Source organism: Coptis chinensis, chromosome 1 (genome assembly GCF_015680905.1).
Source record: "Coptis chinensis isolate HL-2020 chromosome 1, ASM1568090v1, whole genome shotgun sequence".
Lineage (NCBI taxonomy): Eukaryota > Viridiplantae > Streptophyta > Magnoliopsida > Ranunculales > Ranunculaceae > Coptis > Coptis chinensis.
This window is the reverse complement of record NC_141456.1, coordinates 85571248-85590679: the sequence shown is the minus strand read 5'-3', so window position 1 is coordinate 85590679 and position 19432 is coordinate 85571248. Positions and strand designations below refer to the sequence as shown.

At 40.0% G+C, this 19432-nt stretch overlaps 1 protein-coding gene and 1 pseudogene across 2 annotated transcripts; both read left to right on the top strand.

The window, feature by feature from the left end:
• The first annotated feature begins 10356 nt into the window (after positions 1-10356).
• Positions 10357-11170, top strand: LOC147525585 (uncharacterized). Its single transcript, XM_086579954.1, has 2 exons — positions 10357-11091; positions 11156-11170. Exons 1-2 carry the CDS (start codon positions 10357-10359, stop codon positions 11168-11170), a joined length of 750 nt encoding a protein of 249 aa, XP_086436080.1.
• A 2622-nt stretch (positions 11171-13792) lies between these two features.
• LOC147525584 (heat shock cognate 70 kDa protein 2 pseudogene) lies at positions 13793-16548 on the top strand (annotated as a pseudogene). The gene is made up of 3 exons (XR_015205646.1): positions 13793-13821; positions 13882-14713; positions 15170-16548. The product of XR_015205646.1 is annotated as a heat shock cognate 70 kDa protein 2 pseudogene (transcript).
• Positions 16549-19432: the final 2884 nt, after the last annotated feature.

Genomic DNA, 19432 nt, shown 5'->3' with positions numbered 1-19432 from the left:
CCGAATTGCTCCGTTTTACCCCTTTTTCTCTAATATTCCACAAAACTCACTTTTTCTCCTGTAGAATCATAAAACATAACTTACAAACACTATTAGTCCACTAAGATGGCTAAACAAGAGGCATAATCGAGGGTTAAATAGCACTTTTTGAGCACTTATCAATAGCCTAGTAGTTTTCTTTTCTTGAGTGTTCTTCTTTTTTTTTTCTTTTCTAGTTCATCATTCTTGAGTAGAATTTCTTTAGTTTAGTCTGGTGTTGAAGGTAAAATTTTGACTTTGAGGTTTTTCTAATGAAGTTCTTCGTCTTTAGCCTCCTTTTCCCCTCTTTCGATCTTGAGTAGAAACTTCTTTTCACCAAAAGTTTTTTTTTTCTCAAATCACCTGTTCCAATCCAAAAATCACAGTTGTCAATTCCAGATCAAGTTTATCAACATCATTCATCAACAATCAATCAATCTACAATCAAGTATGAGACAACATTCAAAATAAGGTGACATATTTCTTTTCTCTTTTATTTTATTTAGCATTGCATATTAGGTTTTTTTTTTTTTTAGTTTTATTATAGCATATAGTTATTAGTTTTTAAATAATTTAGTGAAGATAATCCAACTTGTTAGATTAATTTTTCAAGCTTTCTTCGTTCGACTATCTTAATACATTACACCTCAATAGAAGTAAGGCTGGTTTTACCAGGTAAGCGTGGGTGCCTAACACCTTCCCACATCGTACCTTGACTCCCGAACCCAATAATCATCTAGTTTCGAGGGCTAGTCCTTTACATAGGTTTTACTCAACTTTTCCTTAATAAAGTTAGTGGTGACTCTAAAATTAATTGCATAGACTTAGGTACACATTTTTGTGCATACAAGTTTTTTGGCGACTCTGCTGGGGACCACCCTAGAGAGTTAGACTTATATTTTCTTTTGAGGTGTTTCAGTTAAGGTAGGAAAGAAGAAGGCTTATCCAAAAGCCAGTTGGAATAGAAAGCCAGAGTTAAGGTTATCTCGTGCAACCGTTAACTCGCTTATTGAAATGGAGAATCTACTAGCTAATTCTCCTCAAGGGTCTCTTCCACTAGTGTCTCAGCCAATGGTTAGTTCCCCGCTTATCTCTCAAGGTGAACAATCACTATCTAGCAATGAACAACCACCCTAAGGAGGTGGTCAGAGTCTAACATCACCCCCTCCTAGATCGGAAGACTTATTAAAGCAAACTATGGAAAGGATAGTCCAAGAAGTACTATCCAAACTTATGAATCAGGGGCAAGGACAACAATCTCAAGGGCAATCCGTTCCATCGCCACCACCACCAAGGTTTGATCTTAACCTACCTACTCCACAAGCTCAGCTACCTACTAGGAATTTCACACACCAATCCACCCAGCGACAACTTCCTATATCATCTCAAACTCCAAACCAACCAATCTCTCATATCGACTCAACCTACATGGCTCAACCCACCATTCACCATTCATACTACAACCCAAACCAATATACATCTACACCCATGTTCACCCCAAATATATCCCAACCCATGAGCTCCACACCATTCATGCTCCCTCTTCCATATGTCACACAAACACCACAACCTAACACCTACATGAACGCCCAAAATCAAAATCCTATAAGCCAAGATAAATACCAAAGCCCAGTGGTAGACATATTGAAAAAGATTGAGGAAGCACTGACAAAGATCAAAGCGGACGAGTTTGACTTGGATAGTCTTTTTCCATATCCACAAATCAGAGTTCCACATGGTTTCGAATTCCCTAAGATGGAGAGATATGACAGAACTGGGTGTCCTAAAGCCCATGTGAAAATGTATGCTAGCTACTTGCAGCCTATGGGGATCGGGCTAGAACTATTGGTCCAATTATTCCAGAGGAGTTTAAAGGGTGTGGCACTGACTTGGTGGATGAACACGATTTCGTAAGATGAGAACGTGGGCTAAACTTGCAACAGCTTTTGTGACCCATTTTTCATACAATACAGACATCCAGATAGGTCGAAGATAATTGGAGGCACTCAAGCAAGGTCCGACTGAGACATTTACCGAGTATGTAATCAGGTGGAGGACCAAAGCAGCTCAGATTCTAGACAGGCCATCAGAGACCAAACAGATTCGAATGGTGGTAAAAAGTTTGAACTCTGAATATGCAAATCGATTAAGTCTCAACTATCATCCATCTTTTCAGGCTTTGGTTTCAGCCAGGACTCAAATTGAAGATGCTTTAGCTTGTGGAACTATGACCTCAATTGTATCATCAGGTTCAAACGTTGCTTAGAAGAAGAAGCTACCTTCAGTTACTGTCAATAAGCCGAAGGACGCACATGCCGTTGTCACACAAGTACAACCTCAGCCACATACGCAAATTCAGTCGGAGGTGACAACTCATCCTTTTTCCAATCAAGTCATTTTCCCTTAAAGACAGCAAGATAGGGGTTTTCCCAGGTAACAGAGGAAGTTCAAAGAATTGGGCTTCCCATTACAAGTTATATTGAGGGCTTTAGTCCAACAGGGCTTGATTACGTTAATGCAGCTGAGGCCTCCTCCAAATCCAGTGCCATTCTGGTACGATGCTTTGAAACATTGTGACTTCCATCAGGCTCCAGGTCACACGACGGAGAGGTGCATGCTCCTTAAACATCTTATCCAAAACTTAATTGATGAAGGTAAGATAGATGCCTATAGTCACGGCACTCCCAATATTTCGACAAATCCATTTCCAATTCATAATGGAAGAGTTAATACTTTGGAAGCTGTCAAAAAGGATCCAACATCATTCATCATTCCGATCAGACAGACGTCCAATGTTAGCACCACAAGACAAGTTAATCTTCAAGATGCAGTTAGAAGATGCATGGAGCAAACAAAGCCTAGAGGTATCTAATTAAATAAGGTGGTGGCTGATAAAAGTGAAATTGAATAGTCTACCTACGAAATGAACGATGAAAGTCAAAACGTTAGTAAACTAAAACTAAATTATGTGTCTTATATTTATCAAAGTTTCTACTCTCAATTCTATCGAAATAGAGTGGAGTAACAAATTCGTTCCACTCCTAGTTCTCTAGCATGGAATGTTTTCTAGTCTAATTAGTCGGTCTTAAGAAGTACATAGAGACTCATATTTATATTTCAAAATTACAGTTAAAATGCACAAGACACATTTTGGAAGGAGCTTTCATTGATATAATTAAATCCGTTATTTCTTGTACTCAAATCCCACCAAAATTACATTTAACATTAAAGAACACAAAGACAAATAAGAGTTTGGAATGAGTTTTTATTGACGTCAACCTATTTTTTATTAAGCTAGTGCCCAATGCTCATTATTGTTCTTTGCAACTAGGTTAGATGGAGAGTTGTGAGGTGTACGTGAGCTGTGAGATAGAAACAATTATGTTTACAAGTTTTTATGATATAAGACAAGTTATTATAAATACTCATACAGTAAGTGATAAATTACAAATGACAGTGTTATTTTAATTAAAAATATGTAACAAGGAGTTGGATAGTTATAGTATGTGTATTTTATAGTGAAATTATAACTAGGGCTTGGTTAGGGTCGGGACCTATGTTTCAGAACCTTAGCCCTGACCCTGCCTTAGAAGGCATTAGGGCCGGGTCGACCCTGCCCTAAACTCTGTGAGGGTTTTGGTTGTGAGGGCTTTATAGGGCTTAGGGTCGAATCGGTCAGGACCGGGTTAGGGTCGTTAGGGCCAAATTCCCACCCCTAATATGAAATCAATCAATTAATCTTTAAATCCCGGGTACAGTAAACTAATTAAACATACAAAACCTATACAAGTCTAGGGCTTTTTGTTTAGCTATACATCTATATAACAAATTAGGGAAGGGTTGGGCACGATCCGACGGTCCAAACACCTTCTCAGCATTTCACCCTGTTTATGACATGGCGGAATCTAAGGCTATTTAGCGGTATGTCTCTTTACTTAACGCAGACCGGCACATAGTATCGCGATTTCCTGCAACTAAACCAACGCCTCCCCTTTTCTTTTCTAAACCCCTCATCACTCCAATTCAGTTTTTTATGTTTGTGGAACACTCCAAATTACTGAGATTACTGAAGCAAAGTGCGCCTTCACTGAGATCAAATTACTGAGATTGAAAGCAACAACGACATTCAGCACTACAAGGTAAGAAAAAAATTCGGCCTTTTCTAGAATTGTGGTGTCTGCGACTACACTACAACTACGTTTCTAAATTATTTCCCTTTCGACTCCACATAAACATAACTCTTATTTCAATATACTTTGCTTAATTTGGGCATTCAATATGTTCTTAATGATCTATTTTCGAATGGGTCTAGATATGTCGTGCTTGGTTCGAGTAGTACTTACGCTGCTCTTGTTTATTTCTCGGCTTTTTGGAAAGACGGTGTCTGCGAATCAGTTTCAGGTATGTTTTTTATTTACTTGATTTGATGGTAATGAGTTTCATGTTTATAACACTTGCCTATGCAAATGTTATTGTTAGAAGCATAATAGTTTAATCCCCAACCAATCCTATATTACTGTTAAGGATGATTTTGTTGCATTGCATTGTATATTGTAGTATAAACGCTACATTGGTAAAAGACTCACGAGCTTAATATGTTCTTACTGATCTATGTATTACGTTTAAGGACTCAAGGTAGACTTTTTGTAAATTGTTAATACGAATCTATTTTATGCAGCGTTATGTCTTTAGGATTGTTATCATATTTCTGATTAGTTTTGGTTTGGTACAAACCTGTGTTGCATGGGTACGGGACGGAGTGTCTGGTTTGGACACGGGTACGACGATTTGGACACGGCGAGATATGAGAATTAGGGTCTGTTTTGCTTGTGTCCGTGTGTCTGAGGGCTTTAAGCAACGTGTATTTGTAGTTTCTATAGTAAATAACCGAAAATCGTATATTCAATTTGTAGTTTATTCAATGTATTTGTAGTTTCAATCGTATATAACCAAATTAATAACAAAAAAACACAACTACATACATTTATCATTCAATTTTTTTTATACTCATGCATTATATGAAAATTATTCAATTTGTTTTTATACTCATGCATTATATGAAAAATTATAGCTATGTTACGTAGACATGTATCCTTGCTGGACATGTATTCTTTCTGTGGCATTTCACTGCATCTTCTAAGGATTGCACTATCAAAAATCAATGTTTCTTATAGTTTCTTATAGGTATTATTAGGGATGGGGTCATTCAAGGGTCACGTAGTACCAGGAAGTCTGTTTTTAATAATCGGAGTATGGCACATGTGGAGTTCAGTAGTTCGATACGTGTCGAACCCAAAGTCATTTAGAGTTCGGGCTTGGAACCCAGTAACTGGTTTTGATGGCAAGTTTATGTACATGGAACTTTACATTGTTGCTATTGGTTCCTTTATTGATTTGTGTATCGAGCTTCTTTACTCGACTCATCTTAGATTCTTTGTTAACGGGTACTTAATCCTACTCATATGAATAATTTTGAACATTCCGGGATCTTTGCTTATGTTTTTCATCTTTGGTGTCGTTGCTCTTCTTCTTTCTCGAAAAACCAGGTACATCTTCTTTTTTCTTTTTCTTTTTTTTTAAACTTATGGGCGGGTCTTTTTATGTGGGGAAAAAAATTAGTTGAATAATAATAATGATCACACTTTTTATATCGATGTGGGAAAAGGAAAAGGAACTTGTACTATTTAAAAGTGAAATTGTAACAATGAACGGGTTTAGCGTTAGTGGAGGAGGAAGGATAGACATATTCTTTTGCATATGTTTCGCATGTTTAGATTGCATGAATTTTGTTTCTGCGTATGTGCATATGTCAGGATAAAATTTGTATAAATAAGTCCACCTCAATAGGTTGAAAAATACACTTCAAATAATTCTATTTTATGGTATCGAGGGATTCAAAAGCTTTAGGATCTTTATTCTTGTTGTTGATCCTTTGATTATTTTTTTTCCCCTGCGACATAAATCGTTGTAGTATTTACGATCAGCCACCAATATTCTTGTTAGAGTGAACATTTCCTGATATTTTTTTTTCCCATCCCCACATTGGTTCACAGATTTATGGATTGAGGATTGAGGGGGGGAAGGCAGCCCTAGCTTTGAATTTTTAGGATGTTTCTATTATGTAAACTATAGTAATTTTTCATATATATATGGGTGTGTGAGAGAAAGCCAAAACTAATTATGGTCTTATAGTCTCTTCTCTCTTTTTCTCCCAACCTAAAACATCGGCATTATTGCGTTCCAACCGCCGGTCTCTCTGCCGAAGCCGTTTTGTTTTCCTAATTTTGTATTCTCTCTCCATCAGCTACCTCACTTGCAGCATTTGCCATTGTTCCTGCTCTCTCTTAGTGGCTCCATTAATTGCAATATTCTTTACTATTATCTCTCTCTGCTTTTGTTGTTGCTACGGCATATATTACCATCCACATATCCCCATCACCACTCCTTTCCCCATTGTCTTGGATCATTGTCCCCCCTTTCGTTCTTTACGCCATTGAAAAGTTTGCTTGTTAGCCAAAGCTGCTTCGATTTTCCAATAAGATCTCTTTCTTTTTGCTATTTCTTTTGTTGGTTAAGATCTAATACTCCTACCTTTTACCAAACAAAAAAAAATAATAAAATACTCCTACCTTTTGCTCCATTGCACCACATATCCCCAACCAATCCTATATTACTGTTAAGGATGATTTTGTTGCATTGCATTGTATACTGTAGTATAAACATTGTTCCCAATTTTTTTTTCAAAGTATGTTCCATAGTCCATACATTGGTAAAAGACTCACGAGCTTAATATGTTCTTACTGATCTATGTATTACGTTTAAGGACTCAAGGTAGACTTTCTGTAAATTGTTAATACGAATCTATTTTATGCAGCGTTATGTCTTTAGGATTGTTATCATATTTCTGATTAGTTTTGGTTTGGTACAAACCTGTGTTGCATGGGTACGGGACGGAGTGTCTGGTTTGGACACGGGTACGACGATTTGGACACGGCGAGATATGAGAATTAGGGTCTGTTTTGCTTGTGTCCGTGTGTCTGAGGGCTTTAAGCAACGTGTATTTGTAGTTTCTATAGTAAATAACCGAAAATAATAACCGAAAATCGTATATTCAATTTGTAGTTTATTCAATGTATTTGTAGTTTCAATCGTATATAACCAAATTAATAACAAAAAAACACAACGACATACATTTATCATTCAATTTTTTTTATACTCATGCATTATATGAAAATTATTCAATTTGTTTTTATACTCATGCATTATATGAAAAATTATCCTCATTATAGCTTTCACATAATGTAATTATAGCTATGTTACGTAGACATGTATCCTTGCTGGACATGTATTTTTTCTGTGACATTTTATTGCATCTTCTAAGGATTGCACTATCAAAAATCAATGTTTCTTATAGTTTCTTATAGCTAATTATCATTCCTTCTCTTTTTCTCCGTTTTTTAAATTTTGAGTGTACAATTTCTATGAAGGATTGAACTTGATGGTGGACAAGGGAAACGGCCAATGGACCCATTTAAGGATCAGCCGAACAAAAAAATTAAATATTCGATTCCTGCAACAGATAGGTTGAACCTTCAACCACCTCCTGGCTTCCAGGTATTCTTGTTGTTTCTATTACATTGGTTCGTTAATCCACATGGTACTAATTTCTTACTGGTCTCATGATTTATATGTTTGCTGGGTTATGTATATAGCATCCAAACCGACCAACCCTAGACAAGGGAAAACGCCCAATGGACCCTTCTCTTGATCCTTCGAACTGGCCAAAAAGCACCTTTATCCCTCTCCAAGAGAGACTTAACCTTCAACCACCTCGTGGCTTTCAGGTAATTGAATTGCGGTCTTATGTAATTTATTATACTTACTGTTGACATTGCACATCAAGTTTGCTTTATATTTTCTCCTTCTCTAACTTTTTCTTCGTTCTTTATATAGCGGCCAGACAGACCAAACCTACAAAATAGAAAGCGCCCACTGGACCATTCTCTTGATCCTCTTAACAAGAAAAAACGTGTCTTTGTCCCTCCACAAGATAGACTTACCCTCCACCAACCTCATACTTTTCAGGTACTAATACTCTTACAATGTTTCCCTCTCATTATCTACCCAATTATCCTCTTTTTCTATTTTCTTATCCTTTACCTATTTGCTATGTCACTTGTATACCTTATCTACGGGTCTTTCTTTACATATGGGACTTCGCCGATACAAATATTGCCATACCTGTATCTTCGTTTTTTTGCATATAGTAGTTATATAGATTTTACCTTTGGAAATTTGGTTTATGTTTATCTCTATTTCAATTTCTATTTCTATTTCTATTTCGTATCCTCTATGCTCTTATCCAATTACACCAACTTATCTCAATTCGGCCAATTGCCTACAATTTGCCCAATCAGGTACAACCATCCCCTTCTCCTATCAAAGACGTTCGCCTAACAAATAGAATTATTGCGTGCTTTCGCTTTCGGAAAGGGAAAAATTGAATAAATAGAATGGGCATCAAGCAATGGCCCATCGATTGTCTGGTTTTGTGGTGTATGTCCACCCTCCAATTCCAGGAACTCCACCTCAAACTGTCAGGCTTCCACCTCAGCATAGTCCAATCACACCTCATACCACATCAACTAAACGACTCAATTCTACGGAATCTCTTCGAACGTCTCTCTCTGCTCTTAATCCTATTAGGTTATTTACAATGCCTGAAGAATGTACTAATGTTGATTCAGCACCTGTAAGCAACAGGTGAGTCTCGTATGTCACTTTATTGGTTTTCCTTACAATCCAATTCACACCTCACCCTTATATCTTTCTACAACACATGTATTCTTAACTCTGATGTTACGTTACCAAATAATGCAATTCCAACTTTCAGAAATGAGTCATTTGCATCAACGTCATCTTACCAAAATGCAAGGTATAGCACCACAGAGCTCTTTACAACTTTCTCTTCATATTTTCTACTTTTCAGTACCAAACTTTCAATATTTTCTTACCCATATAAGCTCCCTTGCAATGCGTGTAACCTCATTTCGTTTACATCAAGCTTTACTGATGCAATACCACATTTACCAAGTCTGGGTTCTGAGTTAATATTAGCTGACCAAAATTCAAGGTAATTTCTTCACAAAAGTGTTTGCAATAATAACAAATTGTTTACACCTCAGTCTAAATCCTTTTAATACTTCATTCTTGCGTAGACCACAGTCATTCCAGCATACTACACAACCGTTCTCTGAACGTGCTGATACCATGAGTGAAGATGACGATGAAGAGGCACTCGACTACAATGGGGGTGTGCACACGACTCTTAATCCTAACCGCCCAGTTGAACAAGGAAGACACTACTTGGGGAAAATGGACGTTCAATGTCCATTTTGTAAGGCACTTCATTGGATGGATGAACGATTATCAAAGTCATCGCTGTCACGTCCTCTTTTTGGGAGATGTTGTTTACAAGGAAAGATAAAGCGTCCTCCTTTGCAACCATTGCCTCCTGCCCTTAAAGCCTTATACGATGGGAATGATCGGAAGTCACAGTCATTTCGGAGATATATGCGACAATATAATCAAGCTTTTGCATTTACAAGTCTTGGAGTACAAGAACACTTATTTGCTGGACGGGGTCCAAGGCCTTTCACTATTCATGGTGAACTGCGACATCGCACAGGAGCTTTAATTCCTGACGCGGGATATCAAGCTACTTATTCTCAACTTTACATCTATGATCCCAGTGCTGCACTAGCTATCCGTCAACTTCAAAATCCTAAGCTCAACACGGATGTCTTGAAAATCATTCAAGTTACTATGCTCCAATATAACCGCTTTTCTGATATATATCGCCACGCATATGATGTTCTTAGATCGGCTTCTTTTGAGCATGGTGAGGACTTCAATGTACCTGCTTATTTACATTACACTGCTTCACGAGACAGTCGTCGGTACAACTTACCAACAGCAGATGAGGTTGCTGTCATTTTACCAGGTGATGGTAGTGAGCGAGCAAGTATGAGAGACATTGTTATTTATCTTAAAGGAGGGCAAGAATTCATGCAAATTAGTGAGTGTCATCCAGCTTACTTACCATTACATTATGTCCTATTGTTTCCCCATGGGGAGCTTGGATGGACACCTGAATTGCGGCGTTGGGACTCTTCAACCGCTACCACCACTAATGATCGCTTTAACACGGATGAATTTTGATTCTATATCTCTTGTTTTGAGCGCACCACGCAGTACTTTTCGGCTATTTTGCGAGGGAGAAAGTTGTTTGAGGAGTTTTGTGGTGGACGGATGGGCATCAACCGAAAGCAAAACAAAATGCGCTACTATAGGCAACAACAAGACAAGCTTCGTGCAGAACTATATCAAGGTATCACTGATGTGTCAGCTGATGCTATAGATCCAAATCAGATTGGAAGGCGAGTTGTACTACCATCATCCTGTATCGGCAGCCCTAGGCATATGTTTGAAATTTTTCAAGACTCCATGGCAATTACACGTTACAACCACCATCCAGACATATTCCTCACAATGACTGCAAACCCGCAGTGGACGGAAATTCTTGAAGCATTGTTTACAAACCAAACTGCTTATGATCGCCGGAGGTGGTGGTTGCGTGCTTTTGAATTGAAACGAAGAGCTTTGATGGAAGTAATCAAGAAGCGTGGTGTCCTTGGTGTGGCAGTTGCTCATGTTTACACCATTGAGTTCCAAAAACGTGGTCTACCACATATGCATGCACTTATATATCTTCGACATTCAGACAAGATCCGAGTGCCTGCACAAGTCGATCGTATTGTATCTGCGGAATTTCTTGATCCTGACACTGAGCCTGAATTATTCTGTACTGTACTAAGATGTATGGTTCATGGCCCATGTGGGCTTAACAATCCAAACTCTCCTTGCATGGTTAATCGTCAATGTAAATATCACTATCCCCGAGCTTTCACAGATTGTACAACTATGGATACAAATGGATATGCTCTCTACCGTCGCCGTGACAATGGGAAGTCTTATTTTGTTAGAGAACATTCAATTGATAATAGAAATGTTGTTCGTTACAATCCTTACCTTTCTAAGATGTTTGACTGCCATATTAATGTTGATGTTTGTGCAGGGCTTACTTGTGTGAAATACATTCATAAGCACATATTTAAAGGTAATGACAGGACAACAATTGTGTTGAATGAATTGGATGAGATCAAGCAATATTTGGATGCGAGATATATTGGGCCACCTGAAGCTGCTGTGAGATTGTTAGGAATTTCTTTGCACGAGGAGATTCCAACAGTTGTGAGATTAGCCCTTCATCTCCCTGGAATGCATCGTGTTGTGTATAATGCTAATGAGTCCATGCATGATATACGGGCGAGGGCCGAGAGGCAACGGTCAACTCTTACTGCATTTTTTGATTGTTACGCTTCAGATTCGCATGCGAGGGGGCTCACATATCAACAAGTGCCAGAACACTATGTTTGGATAAAGCAACACCAAATTTAGAAATTCAGGGCACAGGGGTTTGCTATTGGTAGAATGTATTTCGCGAGTCCTAATTCTGGTGAAAGGTTTTACTTACGCTTGCTTCTAACCGTAGTGAAAGGGCCACAGTCCTTTAATGATCTGAAAAGGATTGGTACTGATTTACATCCAACTTTCAAAGAAGCATGTATTGCACGCGGACTTCTTGAGGATGATAGCGAATGGGTGCAGTGTCTGCAAGAAGCCTCAACCATGCAAACTGGTTATCATCTTCGTCGACTATTCTGTGTTATTCTCGCAGAATGCAATCCTCTATATCCCCAAACATTGTGGCATGATTTTTGGGAGAGTATCTGTGACGACCTCTCACACAAACTTCGCACCATCTTCAACATTCCAGAACCTACCGAAGCAGAGGTCCAAGATTATGGTTTATTTCTTCTAAATGAGATTCTCATAGAGTCAGGTAAACTGCTCATTAATTTTCCTCCTATGCCACTATCAACCACCAATTGGAACTCAGTCGTTAGTAACTGACTTATATGGGACCAACGACAATTTCAATATGATCCACAAACTGAAAAAGCACATGGCAACAGAGTTCATTTAAATGTTGAGCAACACTCGGCATATAAAGCAGTCCTGGATTCTGTTGACCGAAATCAAGGGACACTCTTCTTTTTGAATGGGGCAGCAGGGACAGGCAAGACTTTTGTCTATAACACCATTGCTGCTACGTGTCGGATTGAGGGACATATTGTTATTATGGTGGCTTCATCTGGAATAGCTGCGTTGCTATTGGCTGGCGGTCGGACTGCTAACTCAACCTTTTGCATCCCACTGGACATTCTTGATACCTCGGTTTGTGGGTTCAATAAGAATTCACCGCATGCCCACTTATTCAGGGAAACTAAACTTATTATTTGGGATGAGGTCCCAATGCAAAACAAGTTATGTGTTGAGGCAGTTGATCGGACGCTTCGAGATACTTGCAACAATAATAAGCCTTTCGGTGGAATTACAATTGTTCTTGGTGGTAACTTTCGCCAATGCCTTCCAGTTATACCCAAAGGGGTGCGAGAACAAATTGTGCGTGCTTCTTTGCGGTGTTCTTTCCTCTGGAATCATATTCGGGTTCTAACTTTGGTACAAAACATGAGATTAGAACATGGGGACTCTGCAAATATGGGTTTCGCAAATTTCTTGATGGAGGTAACCACTTATGTATTCTGCTTTCTCCTCCTTTGTTTCAAACTTATATCCATTAATCTTTTTTTGTCTTCCTTCGTTTAGATTGGAAGTGATCCAAGTGAGACGGTGGAACTGCCATCGACAATTCGTCAATATGCAGATCTTCGAGAACTAATTTCTGCTACATACCCTCATCTGAGTCATGCTGCCACGGTCACCCGGGATATTTAACCGAAAGCGCATAATTCTTTCGGCACGCAATGATGATGTCAATGAAATTAATGCAACAGCTTTGAATATGTTCCCAGGAGAAACTACTCTCTTTCTAGCTGCCGACAAGATGGAGGATGCAGAAGCAAATAATCCAACCAATATTAATCAATACCCAAATGAGTACCTAAACACACTTGATCCAACTGGTCTGCCACCATTTCGTCTGAACCTTAAAGTTGGTAATCCTATAATGTTGTTGCGAAATATTGCTCCCAGAGATGGACTATGCAATGGAACCCGATTGGTAGTGGTACAATGCAAACCACATGTTCTTTTTTTCAGAATTTTAACTGGTGAAAAACAGGGAAATGAAGCTTTTATTCCAAGGATATCTTTGTCACCGTCGTCTTCTGATTTTCCTTTCCATATGACGAGAAGACAATTTCCAGTTCGATTGGCATATTCAATGACTATTAATAAGTCTCAAGGACAATCAGTCAAGTATGTTGGTATTGACCTCCGCACGGAAGTTTTCAGTCATGGTCAATTGTATGTGACCCTCTCAAGATGCACTTCGGCGGATAGGATCAGCATTCTTCTACCTCCAAATGCAGAAAGTCAAACCGCAAATGTGGTATACCCAGAAGTTTTGCTATAAACCTCTTCAACAACAAAAGTGTAATTTCCCTTATCCCACTTAGTTGATTTCACTTCGCTTTGTTTTCATAAGTGGACACTTTTGTTCCTGTACTTAATGTCTTCCGTAACATATGAACAGGCACTTGACTACATCTTCTGATATGTTTACTCAAGTCATGGGATACGCACAAAAATCACTCATTTTGGGGCCTCGATAAGTTTTTCAAACCAGATGGAGAACTCATTACACTACTGTTTCCGGTAAATCATTTTCCAACATTTTATTAGCTTTCTTTTCTAGATGTCAAGTTGACGATCAAGAGGGGAGGGACGGATTTTTGCTGATTCATATTTCTTCAATGGGAAGGAGCTCGGCAAGAGCATCAATCCAGATGAGGCTGTTGCCTATGGAGCTGTTGCTCAGCGGCCGCCATTTTGAGTGGCGAGGTCGATGAGAAGGTGCGAGGACCTTTGCTCTCCTGGATTTCACTCCCTTTTCTCTTGGGTTGAAAGCTGGCTGGAGGTGTGATGGTGTTAATTACCGGGAATACCACCATTCCCACCAAGAAAGACCAGGTCTTCTCTACCTATTCAGACAACCAGCCTGGTGTGTTGATTCAGGTGTATGAGGGTGAGAGGACAAGGACTAGGGATACAATTTGTTGGGTAAATTCGAGCTATCTGGCATCCCTCCTGCTCCTCGTGCTGTTCCTCAGATTACAGTTTGTTTTGACATTGATGCCAATGTTATCTTAAATGTTTCGGCTGAGGACAAGACTACAGGGCAGAAGAACGAGATCACCATCACTAACGACAAGGGTAGGTTGTCTAAGAATGAGATAGAGAAGATGGTTCAAGACGCAGATAAATACAAGTCTGAGGATGAGGGACACAAAAACAAGGTAGAATTAACGAATGCTTTTGAGAATTACTCTTACAACATGAGGAACACCATCAAGGATGAGAAGATTGCATCCAAGCTTGACCCAGCAGATAAGAGAAGATTGAAGATGCCATTGAGGCTGCTATCCAGTGGCTCGATAGCAACCCGACTTGGGCAGAGGCGGATGAGTTCGAGGACAAGATGAAGGAGTTCGAGAGCCTCGCAACCCAATCATAGCAAAGATGTACCCGTGGTGCGAGGTCGATATGGGTCTGGAATGGATGATAGTGGCTGGAAATGGAGCGGGTTGGTCGGATCGGACTATATCCATGCCCGGATCCATTTTTCAATACAAAACCGGATCGGATCCATGACCCGAATGGATCCAAAATAGCATACCATATCCGAACCATTTTTGTAAATGGGATAATCGGATCCGACCCGACCCGACCCGAATTGCGAACCACAAGTTCTCAATCACCCACGTGTCTACAACACAAGAGAGACCTATTATTATTTGGAAGATATATTGACAAAATTTTATATTTTGGATTCGGATCTAGGAGGATCCGGACCGTTTAGAGTAAAACCATATTTGAATCCGAATTAAAAATGGATAATCCATATCCGACCCATTTTCTTATTCGGACTCATTATTAAGGTCCAAACCCGTTGAAATGGGTTTGGATCGGGTCGGATTCGGGTCAAAACCCGCACCATTTCCAGCCCTAATGGATGAAGATGGTCTTTCAGTCGGTGGAGGCACTGGTGCTGGTGCTGGTCCTAAGATTGAGGAGGTCAACTAACTAAGTTACTGTCGATCTTGAATAATTTTGTTGCTCAGCTTTTGCTTTTTTAAACTTTCCAGTCATATTATTATGAACATGGGTACTTTTTGTTTTGGTTAAGGGAATTATGAATTCGTGATATTGCTTAATATGGGCTACTGTTTTTTTGTTATGGCCTTTATGGTAGTAAATTTTACTTCCAGTCGTTACCTAATACTTTTTTGCTCATATTTTTAGTTGAACCTTGTGTTTGTTAGGTGGAATTTCATATAATGTTGTCTGATCTCCAATTGTTTTTACTTTCCTTTGTCTAGCTTGAATTGATTAAAGTTTCTTGAAACACTTTCATTTTTTCTTCACTGTTGAAATACGCGAAGTGTTGTGTTGTTAAATCCCATGCTTCTGAAATTCTTTTTGGAGGGGTAGAAGTTTATAAATTGGAACACGCTTTTTACTGTGTATGCGCAAAGTAAAACATATACATATGTGCCTTACGTTATATATAGAATTGTGCCGAAGACGCTCGTATCTGTGCCGTACGGCACGGGCAAACCCTAGTAATAAATAGAGCAGGGAATATAAAAGAAAAAGAATCCATAAAAACAAAACGGAAATCTTGCTGTGAAGTCTTCCCTTCTAACTCATCTGTTCTAACAATGAAATAGCTCCAGCTCCAAGTCTCGACCCTCAATAGGTAGCACCTGATTAAGCCTTTGGTCTCTCTCCCTTACTCCTCTCTCTTCTACTCTCTCGAGCTCTCTACTGTTCTTCTCTCTTTCTTCTTTACTGCGCTCTCTGTTTCGCTGTTCTGGAGAGCCTCCTCAACTCTCTGTCTCCGCTGTTTATATATGGGTTTGTTTCCCTTATCACCTTATGTGAGTATTCGGTTTTGATTTGAATGGAAAGTTCTAATTCGGTTTAGCTCCCGCAAGATTCGGAATTCGATCGAAATTAGAAACCCAAAGATTGATCTGCTCACGACTCTTAATAGGAATCGGGTACTGTTTTTGTACCAAAAGGGAATTGGAATTAGAAGGGTGATCACGTGGTGCGGGTTTAGTAAAGAGATTGCGTGTGCTGATTGTTGTAAGGGAATTAGATGGGGTTTTGGGTTCTCTTCGTAAGAAAAGAACAGAGAAATCGGAGAGATGGGTGCTGACGATCCAATGCTCCAAATAGCTAGGTAGATAGTAGCTTATGGTAGTTGGGCTTTAGTGTTGGGTTTTGGTGTTGGGTTGCACATGGGCTGGTCCTTAGTTCTTGGACCAGAACCAAACTTAAAGTTTCGGTCCAAATTTAAAAGTTACTTTTGCTGGTCACGTGGGTTCCAACAACCAAAGCTTCATTTTGGGCTTTGATTAATTCTTCACTTGCTTCATGACATAAGCCCATTTGCCTTCATTCTTTTATTTCGGCCCAATATTACAAAGCCCAAACTAATAACTCTGACCATATCTGATCCAAATAATTCAGCTCTTCTTACCTCCAGTGAACAAACTAAACTCACGCCAACCAAACTAAACTCACCCACATACATCCTCACATCCCAAATCTTGATAGTTTCTGCACTTTTAATAAAATAACTCCAATTACTGCAAAATTACCAAAACCACACTAACTAAATCAAACAAATTAATTAAACAAACTAACTTGTTGCACCCTAACTCACTACCATTCACCTTACGCATCTCCTATCTATTTCTTATGGAGTCTCCTAGATTTATGGGGGTGAAAGACACTACTTTAGATCGGTTGTACCATAAGGTTGCCTACGTATCCCTCCTAGGGAATCAAGCCACCGTAGTTCACATTCACTCTTTCTCTTGACACATCTCCCTCATTTCTCATGAGTTGCCTCCTCTCCCTCTTTGGTGCCTCCCTCCCCCTTCCCTTTCTCTCCTCACTTCTCTTTTATATCTCTTCTCCTTCAATCCTAGCCCTCCATCTCTCTTTAGGTTTACTTCATAGGCCATAGTATCTCTTGGGCCTATTTTCTTGGCCCAATACATACTATGGCCTTGGGCCTATTTTTCTTGGCCCAATACATATATAATCTATCTAAGAATATGGCTACTACAAATGCCCCCTCTCGGGTGCGCGGACTCCGAAGAATCCGCAGATCCGAAAAGTCCTCGACCTTCCTTACCTGCCAAATCCTCAGTTTATCAAATGTCTGTATCTCGAATTCCACGGCCTCTGATCTTATTCAACTTGTCCTCGGCGCTTTGCTTCTCATATCCAAATTCTACGGACCCAATGCTCCTTCTACATAGTTAATTTGGCACCATATTATTCTCGAGTGTGCTCATCTCTTTCGTGATTTGGAATATGTTTTCTATGGCTGCCCCCTTGTACTATTGTGGACAAATCTTGATCGACGTATCCTTATTCGTCTTAATCCTTTTGCTCACATATCCGTGAATGGTTTCTTCCCTTCCATTCTCATTTAATTTGTAAAACCCAACATCATATCCACGAAGGGTCTCATCCCCTTCGCTTTCACTCTTCAAACTCGATCCTTATGCCCGCGAAGTGTCTCAACCCTGCTATTAACCCTCCTTCATAGAACTCACTACCATGCCCGCGGAGGGTCTATTCCCTTTCGCTATCACTTTTCAAACTCAATTCCATGCCCGTGATGTGTCTTAACTCAACCAACAGCTCTCCTTCATATAACTCACTACCATGTCCGATGTGTCTCAACCCAGCCACCAGCTCTCCTTCATAGAACTCACTATCATGTCCGCAAAAGGTTTATTTCCTTTCGCTCTCACTCTTCAAACTCCATACAATACCCGCAATGTGTCTCAACCCAATTAGCAGCTCTCTTTCACAGAACTCACTACCATGTCAGCGATGTGTCTCAACCCAGCCACCATATCTCTTTCATAGAACTCACTACCCTGTCCGCGGAGTGTCTAATCTCAGCCACCATCTCTTTCATAGAACTTACTATTATGTCCGCAGAATGTCTCACCTTAGCCACCCTCTCCCCTTCATAGAACTCACTACCATATCTACGGAGTGTCTCACCCCCTTCATTTCTCTTTCGTAGAACTCAGCATTGTATCCACAAAGGGTCTCATTCCCTCCGCTCTCATTTGGAAAGCGCGAAGCATATCTAGGGATAGCTCAGTTTGCCCCATGTTTGCGGAGTGTCTAGCCCCAGCCACCATCTCGTCTTCGTTTCTCTTTCGTAGAACTCATAACTGTATCTTCTAAGGGTCTCATCCCCTCCGGTCATTCGGAAAGCGCGAAGCATATCCAAGGATAGCTCAGCTTGCCCCTATGTCCGCGGAGTGTCTAACCTCAGCCACCATCTCTTTTTCATAAAACTCACTACTATCTCTGCGAAGGGTCCCATCCCCTTCATTCTCACTCTTTTTACTCTGCACCATGCCAGCAGAGTGTCTCAACCCATCAGCTCTCGTTCACAAAACTCATTAGCGTATCCGCGAAGGGTCTCATCCCCTTCACACTTACTCCTAGAACTCAACATCATGTCCACGAAATGTCTTAACCCCCTCACTTTTATTCGTAAAACTCACCATCATGTCCACTAAGGATCTCATCTCATATGTTCCTCTTTCGCAGACCTCATCCTTGTATCCGTGAAGGGTCCTATCCCCTCCGTTCTCATTTGTAGAACTCAATAGTATATCCGCGAAGGGTCTCAACCCCTTCTCTTTTGCGCTCTGTAAAACTCCACATCATGTCCGCGATAGGTCTCATCCCACCTGCTCTTTGGCTTAGAGGCAACTCATTTTGCCCTAAGCTTGATTTGGACAGTGCGGTCCACGAAGGGCTCATCCACCACCGCCCCCCCGCTTTCTGGCTTAGAGGCATCTCATTTTGCCCCAAGCTTGATTAGGACACAGCGGTCCACAAAGGCTCATCCTCCCCCCGCCCCTGCTCTCTGGCTTAGGAGTAACTCAACTCTAACTCTACCCACCCAAGAGTAGACCAAGTATCCTCTACTAAATATGTGCGGACAAACGCAAGGTATTAAGAGATAATAGTGTACATGTATGTAACTCAGTGCAAAGATATCATGCCATTAATGTGAACTATAAGTCACAACTACATAGAGATACCAGTAGACTCCAAGGTTCCCCGTATAGCTAGTACGGGGCACGACCCCGGTCTTACTCAATGCTATATCATGCAATAAACATTTAATGCAAAAAGTAAGCTCTTTGAT